The 13,107-nt window shown below is 48.7% G+C and overlaps 1 protein-coding gene across 4 annotated transcripts in view; it reads right to left on the bottom strand.

The window, feature by feature from the left end:
* Positions 1-13,107, bottom strand: part of DIAPH2 (diaphanous related formin 2) — a 1,253,176-nt gene that overhangs the window by 1,126,168 nt on the left and 113,901 nt on the right. For 3 of the 4 annotated variants that reach the window (XM_040442349.1, XM_040442347.1, XM_040442350.1), the window contains 2 exons: positions 12,532-12,636; positions 3,316-3,336 (listed from right to left, as the gene is read on the bottom strand). In XM_040442349.1, the coding sequence (XP_040298283.1) occupies positions 3,316-3,336; positions 12,532-12,636 (126 nt within the window). The remainder of the gene's footprint in view (positions 1-3,315; positions 3,337-12,531; positions 12,637-13,107) is intronic. The other variant, XM_040442348.1, reaches the window with a different exon arrangement.

Here is a 13,107-nt window from a genome sequence, read left to right as displayed (position 1 = left end):
TATGTGGGTAATGTACTGTATGGTACAGAACACTTATACAGGCTCTATATAGGCAGAGTATGGTGTAGAAGTACACTTATATAGGCAGAGTATGGTGGTATATACGATGCAGTTAATACTTAATACCACTATTATTTAGGTGCAGTATGGTAGTATATATGATGCAGTTAATACTTAATACCACTATTATTTAGGTGCAGTATGGTAGTATATATGGTGCAGTTAATACTTAATACCACTATTATATAGGTGCAGTATGGTAGTATATATGGTGCAGTTAATACCACTATTATATAGGCAGAGTATGGGCAGTAGGTATAATGTAACTCTATAATTTAGGAAAGGTTTTTTACTTTCTATTCCCATAACCCCCCCCCCCCCCATGTTCTACCCAGAAGGCTCCACAAAATCTGATCCAACCGGCTTCCCGTAGATCTCTTCCAGAATCAGCTCGATATCCTGATACACGGAGAAAACCCAATGATGTTTCTTAACAATAACAAACGGACATGACATGAGGTTGTACACGGCTGCGGACCCTCACATGCAGCAGGTCATCCTGGTACTTGTAGTGCTTACTAATCCGCACACATTATTCAGTAAAATGTGATCAGGAAACAATCTCCTTATAGTGAAGATTATTATTGGAATCATTTATTTCCATTTTGTAACCAAAAAGAGATCAGCACGAAGAAGTCATCATCATGTACGGTTCAGATCAACGCAAGGCACGGATAGAGAGCGCGCCAGGAGCTCAGGTAGTCAGGTTGTCAGGTAGTCAGATAGTCTGTCAGGTAGTCAGGTAGTCAGGTAGTCAAGTAGTCAAGTAGTCTGTCAGGTAGTCAGGTAGTCAGGTAGTCAGGTTGTCAGGTTGTCAGGTAGTCAGGTAGTCTGTCAGGTAGTCAGGTAGTCTGTCAGGTAGTCAGGTTGTCAGGTAGTCTGTCAGGTAGTCTGTCAGGTAGTCTGTCAGGTAGTCAGGTTGTCAGGTTGTCAGGTAGTCAGGTTGTCAGGTAGTCTGTCAGGTAGTCAGGTAGTCAGGTTGTCAGGTTGTCAGGCTATACGATGACGATTATTCATTGTTACTGCAGAGCTGCAAAGTTCCAATATCACTTAGGCCTCCTGCACACGGCCGCAGTTTTGGCGGCTCGGATGCGGACCCTTTCACTTCAATGGGGCTGTCCGCATCTGTTGCTCCTTTCCATGGTCCGCAAAAAAAATATAACCTGTCCTATTCTTGTCCACGTTTTGAGGACAAGAATAGGCAGTTATATCAATGGCTGTCCGTGCCGCACACGGTTGCCATCCGTATTTTGCTGATCCGCAAAACACACAACGGTCGTGTTGATGAGGCCTTAAAGGGATATTCTGGCATTAAAAGTTATCCCCGATCCACAGGAATACAGCTCTTGGCTATATAGAAATGAATGGAGCAGCGGTGCGCATTTCTAGCCATCCACTCCGTCCATTTCAGGGTATGGGGTCCCCATTCTTGTAATCTGTGGGGGTCCCAGTGGTTGGACCCCCACCAATCTGATAGTTATCCCCTATCCTGTGGATAGGCGATAACTTGTTGTAACCCCTTAATGTATGTAACTATAGGGGCTGCAATACCGCCTCAGCCCAGTAGGTGGATCAGGACACACTGATTATCTACAGCAGCACTTCAGTTACCGGCCATACAGCAGTGGACTCCAACCAGGGACTCGACCGCTACGGCAAAACTACTACTCCCAGTATCCCCTGAGAGTTGTACTTGATAAGATTGTCTAATACACAATGTGGATAAGAGCACCTTTATTCTTCTTTCTTGCATTCAAAAACCAGAACAATCTGTACAAGGCGCCTTCTGTGTAAACAGGAGCCATATACACCTGTAGACAGATCGCCTCCTAGTGGTATCGACAGGGTCATAATATTTTTACAAGTGTGTCTTATGGTGGCTTCACTTATAAGAGGGTGTTCAGCAGGAGAGAAAACATGGCTATTTTCTTCAAGAAACAGCGCCACCCCAGTCCGTGGGTTGTATCTGGTATTACAGTTAAGCTCCACTGAAGTGAACGCGGCTGAGCTGTAGCCTGTGGACAGGTGTGGAGCTATGTTTGGATGGAAGCTGCTCTGGTTTTGGAATCCTGGACAACCCCTGATTATATCAAAGAACTGCATCAATATTCATTTCTTAATGTAAATTCACTGTAGGGATCAGAGAGTCATGGGGACTCTGCAGAGCAGGTGGAAGCAGCCTGTATTCTGTCAATGATCTCTTAATATCAGGAGACCATTAGCAGAACACCACAAACAAGACTGGACTCCTGAGTCTGCGCACTTGGGACTGGACCGCAGAGACTGGGCATCTCAGAGGACTGGACCCCAGAGACTGGGCATCTCAGATGACTGGACCCCAGAGACTGGGCATCTCAGATGACTGGACCCCAGAGACTGGGCATCTCAGATGACTGGACCCCAGAGACTGGGCATCTCAGATGACTGGACCCCTGAGATAGGGGCACCTCAGATGAATGGACCCCAGAGACTGGGCACCTCAGATGACTGGACCCCAGAGACTGGGCATCTCAGATGACTGGACCCCTGAGATAGGGGCACCTCAGATGAATGGACCCCAGAGACTGGGCATCTCAGATGACTGGACCCCAGAGACTGGGCATCTCAGATGACTGGACCCCAGAGACTGGGCATCTCAGATGACTGGACCCCAGAGACTGGGCATCTCAGATGACTGGACCCCAGAGACTGGGCATCTCAGATGACTGGACCCCAGAGACTGGGCATCTCAGATGACTGGACCCCAGAGACTGGGCATCTCAGATGAATGGACCCCAGAGACTGGGCATCTCAGATGAATGGACCCCAGAGATAGGGGCACCTCAGATGACTGGACCCCAGAGACTGGGTATCTCAGATGACTGGACCCCAGAGACTGGGTATCTCAGATGACTGGACCCCAGAGACTGGGTATCTCAGATGACTGGACCCCAGAGACTGGGCACCTCAGATGACTGGACCCCAGAGACTGGGTATCTTAGATGACTGGACCCAAGAGACGAGGGCACCTAAGATGACTGGACACCAGAGACCAGGCATCTTAGATGACTAGATTCCAGAGATGGGACACCTCAAACAACTGGACTCCAGAAACTGGGCACCTCAGACAACTGGACCCCAGAGACCAGGCACTTCAGACGACTGGACTCCAGGGACTGGGCACCTCAGACTGGACTTCAGAGACTGGGCATCCCTTCCATAGGGGAACATTTATACCATAAATCAATGACAGTAGAATAGATGGGTATTACTCACCGGGGGTTTGCTCCCAGTTATCTGCATGCAGAGTCAGCGGAGAGGGGGATTAGAGAGTGGAGAGAATAAAGACAGCACAGTTAGTAGCACGTTCCGGCAGACAGATGCAATGTACAGTAAGGTCACGCTTCACGCTGCGATTCCTGCATCCGATTCTATGAATTACGTGACCTCCGCCAGATGTAAGGGATTGTTTCCAACAGATAATAATGGCGGCCATTGTAGATTACCGTAAATTAATTTGATAAATATTTATGGCATCCACAAATCACATGGCAATTAATATTATAAAGTGATAAGTTAAATTACATTTGATAAATAAAAATGGCGCACAGGCGTTCGCAATAATTATAACCGGACCTCAAGCCGGATGCAGAATCGCAACGTGGAAACTCGGCCTTGGCTCATAGTTAATTCTAGTGGTTACTTCACTACACATGAAATTATCAACATGAACGATACAACCCACTGCAATCCCATGCCGCATCACGCGGGCGCCGAACGCACAGACAGGGTGGAGGTGAACATGCACTACACGTACAGCACAGGCTCAGAGCGGTTACCCACAGGCAAACTATTCACTGCACGACCAACAAGTTACGGTGAGTGGCTGATAACAGCAGACAATAGCAGTCCTGTCGGGGGGGGTGTCCAAGGCTGAAGCAATCTGACAAATAAACATTTGTACGAAGAAACATTGTTTCTATTGGATTTGTTACAATTATTACATTGTTACTATAAAAGACAAAGAAGCAACAATGCTGCTAATTAAAGCAGTTAACCCAGGATTAGAGAAAAAATGGCTGTTTCTTAAAAAAGCAGCGCCCCGCCAGTATCAGATCGTGTATGGGAGAAGGTGTTGAGAGGTCAAGCCATGCCCATGCCTTCAGGCCGGCCACACACCAGCCCCCGTGCAGCATCCACACTCACATCTGACATAGCAGAGCCCGAAGAGCGCGCTGGCAAAAAGAAAAGACGTTGGTTTTTATCTGCTCCCATTAACTTGATGCAATAACATTAGTATTCACACACGGCTTTATCTTCATCCTACACAGCGGCTTCATTTCACAGAATTGCTGATCTTTTTCCTTTAGGTGACTGTACGAGCGAAGAGAGGAAGAAAATCCCTGCACATTGCACGAAACCGCTCGCACAATTAGTTATTTGTTTTATTTATCAGCTGGAACAGATTTTTTGCCTGTGGTCACCAAGGTTTTATCCTGGACTCCACTTGCATCCTTGTTAACAGTGGAAATGAGGCGATACACCAGAGGGCAATGGTAGGTTGTTGGTTGGTTGTTGGTTGGTTGTTTAGTTGGTTAGTTGGCTGTTTGATATTGTGTGTGGTTGGCTGTGTAGCTGGTTGGTTGTTTAGTTGTTTTTCTGTGGTTGGTTGGTAAATAGTGTGGTTGGACATGTAGTTGGTTGGGTTATGGTTGGTCGATATGTTGTGTGGTTGGACATGTAGTTGGTTGATTGGTTTGTTGTTTGATAGATTGTGTGAGTGGCTGTTTGTTAAAGGGGTTGTGTCACTTCAGTAAGCAGCATTTATTATGTAGAGAAAGTTAATACAAGGCACTTACTAATGTATTGTGATTGTCCATTTTGCTTCCTTTGCTGGCTGGATTCGTTTCTCCATCACATTATACACTGCTCGTTTCCATGGTTTCAAGACCACCCTGCAATCCATCAGTGGTGGCCGTGCTTGCACACTATAGGAAAAGGCCATCAGCCTCTCAGGTGGCCGGGACCGTGGGAGCGCACATAGGCTGGCGCTTTTACCTATATTGTGCAAGCACGACCACCACTGATGGATTGCGGGGTGGTCTGTAACCATGGAAACGAGCAGTGTATAATGTGATGGAAAAACAAATCCAGCCGGCAAAGGAAGCAAATTGGAGACTCACAATGCCTCGTATTAACTTTCTCTACATGATCAATGCCACTTAATGCCCTTGTTGATTGGTTGTTTGGTTGGCTAATTGTGTGGTTAACTATTGGTTGGTTGTGTGGATGGTTTTTAATAAGCTATGTGTTTGGTTAGTTAGTTACTTATCTGATTGGTTAAGTAAAATGGGTTCTCCGGGAATAATGACATTTTACCCCAAGTGCCCATAGACTGCCCCTCTGACCAGAAGATTCACGGTTCCCGGCTCCCTGCCGCTGTGGTGTCTCCGTGTCTCATGCAGCCACAATGACTGACTTCAAAAGCTGCACGTCACTGCTAAAGGAGTGTGCGACCATGGCCGTGCTTCTCCAGATGTAAACTGTCCGGGGACTGGGAGGAGGCGCAGAGGACTGGGGCAGAGGAGAGCAGGGAAGTAGGAATCCTCAACTCAATGAGGCAGATTGCTCACACTGCTAACATCTCATTATTCCAGTAGAACCCCTTTAAGTTTTGGTGATAGACTGAGGTCTTATGGTTGGTTGGCTCATAGACGGTATGGTTGATTGGTTAAGGCGTGCTTGGCTGATCGATGGGTGACTGTGACTGGGTTAAGGCTGGTTGGTTGGTAATTTGTGTGATTAGTCGTGAAGTATTTTGGTTCAGTTTAGAGACAAATGAATCGTTTTGTCTGATCAAGAGTTCTACACAAGCAACAAGGTATCCCTGAAGCGGAGGACACCCGCCTGCCACGAGATACCACAGCCGGCACTGACAATGTGGAAGCAGAGCCTCTACACAGGTGCGAGATTGTCAGATATCTGGCCCCGCCAATCAAGTGGCAGGTGGAGAGTCCGCAGCTTTAGGGGCACCCCGTCGCAGGTGCAGAACTCTGCTTGATCAGACAAATCGATTCTTCCGATTCCCTCGTCTCCGGTTCTGTTGTGGGGTTAAGTTTACAGTTTAAAAAAAGGGACGCAATCCACACAGCAATGATTCTGTGGTTGGTCTATCGCCGATAAGATTTTGGAGAGAAAGCTTCCATTCTCCATTCCGCGTGAGCTTATTATCGGCCAGCATAGGGCACAGTAGGGTTGATCACACATCTTGGGCTCTGTTCACACTGGTGTCATGGCATCTGTTGGAGACATGGTCGATGTGACTGACTATTGACTCTTCTACTCTCATCAACAATACAGGAAAGGCAATTATTGCCTACGCTGATACACTGAAATAAACTAAGGCTACTTTCACATCATCGGTTTCCCTTTCCATCATAGGATCTCAATAACGGGGGAAAACGCTTCAGCTTTGTCCCCATTCATTGTCAATAGGGACAACACTGAACTGAAGGAAACAGAGTCACCAGAATGCATTCCGTTTCGTTACATTGCGTTCCCATGACGCACACAAAGGCGCTGCAAGCAGCGTTTTTTAGTGCGTCCTGGGAGGCGGAGCAAGACAGATCCGTCATGACTCAGTCAATGGAGACGGATCTGTTTTCTCGGACACAATAGAAAACGGATCCGTCCTCTATTGACTTACAATGGTTTTAGAGACGGATCCGTCATTGCTATTTTAACGGATGCAGCCGGTTGTATTATCGTGACGGAAGCATTTTTGCTGATTCATGACGGATCCAGCAAAATCGCGGATGTGTTACCAATACATCAATAATGGTCCCTTTACAAGGAAAGATTCAGTAGAAAATTCCTTTCCAACAATCGCAGGCTCGTCAGTGAAGAAGACTGCTGCTATTACATGTCGTCCCTATAGAGACTCATCATTTGCCAGTAGCAGAGGTTGTTTAGACGGGACAATCTGCTGCCGGCAAACTACGATTTGCCGTATTTTTCATCCCATAAGACGCAGGGAAAAATGTCCCTGCGTCTTATGGGGTGAATACTAATGAGCACTTCCATTATGGAAACGCTCATTAGTACCGGAGGACCAGGAAGTGGTGAAGGCTCTGTACTCACTGCTTCCTGGTCCTCAGCTGTGCTGTGGCTGCGCACAGCGTGGGGGCGCTTTGTGGCCTCATGCTGTGCGCCTCAGTTCACAGCACAGCCGACGGCAGGAAGAGCAGGAGGAGAGAGCAGAAGGTGAGGAGCGGTGGTGTGCGGAGCAGGAGAGGTAAGTGGATTTTTTTATTTTATCTGATCTGAGACTGGGGGCTACATACATGAGGCTGGGCGCTGCAGACTGCATACATGAGGCTGGAGGATGCAGGCTGCATACATGAGGCTGGAGGATGCAGGCTGCATACATGAGGCTGGAGGATGCAGGCTGCATACATTTGGCTGGAGGATGCAGGCTGCATACATGAGGCTGGGGGATGCAGGCCACATAAATGAGGCTGGGGGCTGCAGTCTGCATACATGAGGCTGGGGGCTGCATACATGAGGCTGGGGGCTGCATACATGAGGCTGGGGGCTGCATACATGAGGCTTCAAGCTGCATACATGAGGCTGGGGGCTGCAGGATGCATACATGAGGCTGGGGGCTGCAGGCTGCATACATGAGGCTGGGGGCTGCAGGCTGCATACATGAGGCTTCAAGCTGCATACATGAGGCTGGGGGCTGCAAGCTGCATACATGAGGCTTCAAGCTGCATACATGAGGCTGGGGGCTGCAGGATGCATACATGAGGCTGGGGGCTGCAGGCTGCATACATGAGGCTGGGGGCTGCAGGCTGCATACATGAGGCTGGGGGCTGCAGGCTGCATACATGAGGCTGGGGGCTGCAGGATGCATACATGAGGCTGGGGGCTGCAGGCTGCATACATGAGGCTGGGGGCTGCATACATGAGGCTGGGGGCTGCATACATGAGGCTCGGGGCTGCAGGCTGGAAGCTGCCTACATGAGGCTCGGGGCTGCAGGCTGAAGGCGGCATACATGAGGCTGGGGGCTCCAGGATGCATACATGAGGCTGGGGGCTCCAGGATGCATACATGAGGCTGGGGGCTCCAGGATGCATACATGAGGCTGGGGGCTGCAGGCTGCATACATGAGGCTGGGGGCTGTGTACATGAGGCTGGGGCTGCATACATGAGGCTGGGGGCTGCATACATGAGGCTGGGGGCTGCATACATGAGGCTGGGGGCTGCATACATGAGGCTGGGGGCTGCATACATGAGGCTGGGAGCTGCATACATGAGGATGGGAGCTGCATACATGAGGCTGGGAGCTGCATACATGAGGCTGGGAGCTGCATACATGAGGCTCGGGGCTGCATACATGAGGCTCGGGGCTGCAGGCTGCATACATGAGGCTGGAGGCTGGATACATGAGGCTGGGGGCTCCAGGATGCATACATGAGGCTGGGGGCTCCAGGATGCATACATGAGGCTGGGGGCTCCAGGATGCATACATGAGGCTGGGGGCTGCAGGCTGCATACATGAGGCTTAGGGCTGCAGGCTGCATACATGAGGCTGGGGGCTCCAGGATGCATACATGAGGCTGGGGGCTCCAGGATGCATACATGAGGCTGGGGGCTGCAGGCTGCATACATGAGGCTGGGGGCTGTATACATGAGGCTGGGGGCTGCATACATGAGGCTGGGGGCTGCATACATGAGGCTGGGGGCTGCATACATGAGGCTGGGAGCTGCATACATGAGGCTGGGAGCTGCATACATGAGGCTGGGAGCTGCATACATGAGGCTCGGGGCTGCATACATGAGGCTCGGGGCTGCAGGCTGCATACATGAGGCTGGGGGCTGCATACATGAGGCTGGAGGCTGGATACATGAGGCTGGGGGCTGCAGGCTGCATACATGAGGCTGGGGGCTGCATACATGAGGCTGGGAGCTGCATACATGAGGCTGGGGGCTGCATACATGAGGCTGGGGGCTGCATACATGAGGCTGGGGGCTGCATACATGAGGCTCGGGGCTGCATACATGAGGCTGGGGGCTGCATACATGAGGCTGGGGGCTGCATACATGAGGCTCGGGGCTGCATACATGAGGCTGGGGGCTGCATACATGAGGCTGGGGGCTGCAAGCTGAATACATGAGGCTGGGGGCTGCATACATGAGGCTGGGGGCTGCATACATGAGGCTGGGAGCTGCATACATGAAGCTGGGGCTGCAAGCTGCATACATGAGGCTGGGGGCTGCAGGCTGCATACATAAGGCTGGGGGCTGCATACATGAGGATCTGGGCTGCATACATGATGCTGGGGGCTGCATACATGAGGCTCGGGGCTGCAGGCTGCATACATGAGGCTGGGGGCTGTATACATGAGGCTGGGGGCTGCATACATGAGGCTGGGGGCTGCATACATGAGGCTGGGGGCTGCATATATGAGGCTGGGGGCTGCATATATGAGGCTGGGGGCTGCATACATGAGGCTGCATACATATGGCTGGGGGGCTGATCTGAGGTCTGATTGAGGGTCTGATTAACATTGGGGGTCTGATTGGTGGTCTGATCTGAGGTCTAATGAAAAATATTTTTCCTATTGTCCTCCTCTAAAACCTAGGTGCGTCTTATAGGGATGGAAAATACGGTAGGTGCCTGCCCAAACGAGCATTTTAACCAGGGAATGAGCGCTTTGCTGACACCTTTACACCACCAGATAATCGTTAACAAACGCTCCTATGAACGCTCGTTAGCGATTATCTGCCGGTTTCTCGGCCTCAGTGCCCTCATCATATGACCAGAAAGTCTCCTTCGCACGGCAGTGAATCACAGGCGTGTGCTCTCCGTGGTCTCCCCTACCAGCACACGTACACATCGACATTAATGTGCAGATGTACACGTCAGTGCTTTCCTGTGGGTCTTTGGTGACACCATGGAAGCCATATTTTTGTCCATGCTTACAGCACTTTCATGCATATTAAAGTCTATGGATCCGTGAAAACCCCGGACGCGATACAGATGCCATCCGTGTTTGGTCCTGCCTTTCACAGACTATTAGTAAGAGATGCTCCGAAATTCATTTTCAGCCTAGCAGTGTACCTGGAATATGGATGACATGCGGGGGAGTGGGGGGGGCAAAAAACGGAGACGCAGAGCAAACACGGAGCCTTCATGGACATCTTCACAGATGTCATCACGGACACAGATATGTGAAAGAGGTCTAACACCGAGGGGGAACTCCTGGCGCTACAGTGCAGGGGGGAGGGGGACCTTTTAATTTGATGGATTTGTCCAACCTTACACTAATTCACACGACCGTGGTTTGGTTCCACATCCGAGCCGCATTTTTTGCGGCTCGGGTGCGGACCCATTCACTTCAATTGGGGCGCAAAAGATGCAGACAGCACTCCGTGTACTGTCCACATCCGTTGCTCCGTTCTGTGGCCCCGCAAAAATTATAAGTCATGTCCTATTCTTGTCCGTTTTGCGGACAAGAATAGGCATTTCTATAAAGGGCCGTCCATTCCGCTCCGCAAATTGCGGAAGGCACACGGGCGGCTTCCTTGTTTTGCGGATCCGCAATTTGAAGATCGCCTGGTCGTGTGAACAAGCCCTAAATCTTATATTAAAGCCAATTAAGTGACCTGCAACTTTCTAATATACTTTGGATTTTAGTTTCCTATTATGTTCAATATCTGTGCTTTCTGTCAGTGAATGGAAGTATTACACGTGCATGCATAGTCTCCTACTCCCAGGAGTGCTAATTGGCGGAATAGGGACTTCCATTCTTCCGCCAAGTGGGAGTCCTATAACTGGGACCTTATGAGACTACCCCTGGATATTGGTTCACTATCACATTGTGGCCTTCACACTGAAAAAAAAGTTGGGCCCTCCTGGTCTAGACAATCCTCTGTAATCTAAACAATGTGGACTCCAGACTTATACAGTTTATCCCGAATCAGGATAAAAGAGAGATTTCCGTTGCTCGTCGTGTGTTTAGCTCACAGAGGATTGGATACAATTGTAACAAAAGCCCAGCCATGAGAAGCGCTAGTTCTGTACAGATTTGTAAACAAGAATGCTTCCATTCACTGACAGCAAGCAGATCCAGTCTGCGACTCTGCACAAGTCTACCGATCTGATGACAAATATATTTCCCCCTGGATCCTGACAGCAGATTTAAAAGCTCAAGAAGCTTAACGGCGTTCACGCAGAATTACATCAAGGCCGGCTCGTGTTTTTTTTTTAAAGGCGAGCTAAAGCCGCCATATGCGGGCGCGCGGTGCGAAATACTGAACGAGTTGACATCATGTAGCGAACTCGTCAGATCCATTCACCAAGGTACCATCAGCATTCACGGGGCTTTGTTTAATAAACTGGGATTAGTCGCCAGTAGAGGATTTTTTCGAGTTTTATTGGTTTCGCGTCGTGTCGCAGATTACCGAGGAGCGGAGAGACGTCGGCTATATTCTAATGAGACCAATTATTCACAGTCCGAGGAGTTTTAAAAAGAGGAATAACAGAGCGCGAGGCTTAACGCTCATGAGAGTAAACGGAGGCGACATAAGAATGTTATAAAACAAAGGTAAAATACATTGTATGCGTCAGCTAAACACAATGGAGGCTGCCCTATATCTGCGCCAGCAATCTTAAAGGGAATGTGTCCGAAAATCAACTATTTTTAAAGAAATTTTGAATATCTATATTTAAATAAAAAAACATAAAATCCTGCAGTTTTTGCACTGGCCACTAGGCCTAATCATAGGCGCCACTTCTTGGTCTGTACAGATCACTTTACTGCAGTTATCTGCTTATCTGTCATTCTAATACTGCCTGTAATGATATCACCTCTGTGTAAAGATAAGACCGGATCCACCATTCACAATAGGGAGATATCACAGCTTATCTACTCCCTCCTGACCGCAAGCCTGGAAAACTCTCCGGCAGAAGTCAATGAGATCCGCTCCTGACCATGGTGCCATAAAGGAATTTTATGAAGGTTTTATATATGCTATAAAGAACAGCTCAGGCAAGATGGCCGCCCCCATAATCACGTTCAGGAAATAGAATGAAAAAAAATTAAACTGAGCAAAAAATAAATAAATAAATAGATGTATCTGGTTTTAACTGGCGGAAAAAAAACATTTTGGTGACACATTTACGGTAAAGGGCCACTAACACAAAAGATGTGCTAATATCAGCCACTCAGAGAAACACATCTACCTGAAGGATCTCGGGGTATAACATGAAGGGGTCATCATGGGGGTGGGACATTTCCAACAGTAAACACTAGATGGCGGTCAGCTCTACAAGCTTTGTGTAGGTCTAGTGTCCCTTTAATTTAGAAACAAAGTAGACGGAGGCGCGAGGCATCTTATTTCTTGTGCCACAATGTTGCTACTAATACCAATGATGATTGAGACACTGTGTCTACTAAGACCAAGGTAAAAAAGACCCAACGTACCGATTTGGCAGTGGCGGATATGTACTGGACCACCATCTCGTGCTTCCTGGACAGATCTTTCTGCCGCAGCGGCGCTTTCTTCTCCTCATTCAGATTCATGTCTTCCTAGAAGCGGAGATGACACAGGAGGAATCAGTAGGTGTCAAGGTCACATTACAAGCTCTGATGGATTTAGGGTTTCACTTCTTCCACTAATTATGTAGCAAACACTTCACACTTCCGTCCGGCCCGCAGGTCATAGATCTTAATATTTACATTAAAAAATGTTAATAAATTCATCCTCATTTATAAATTCCTACCTCATACTAATGAGCCCCGGCAAAGGCAAACAGCCCACCCGCTGGGTGCCCCTTACTGCAGCCTGCAGACACTATGTGGCGAAGATTGTAGAGCCGGGGTGGAAAGGATTTCCACACAAAATTCTAATTAAAACATTCTGGATGGATATATAAAAGATAGATAGATAGATAGGAGATAGATAGATAGATAGATAGATAGGAGATAGATAGATATAAAAGGAGAAAGTCTAAGGCCGCACTAACCGATACTTAGATCTAGAGAGCCAGCAGTACAGAC

This window comes from Bufo bufo, chromosome 8 (genome assembly GCF_905171765.1).
Source record: "Bufo bufo chromosome 8, aBufBuf1.1, whole genome shotgun sequence".
Lineage (NCBI taxonomy): Eukaryota > Metazoa > Chordata > Amphibia > Anura > Bufonidae > Bufo > Bufo bufo.
This window is presented reverse-complemented; position numbering and strand designations above follow the sequence as displayed.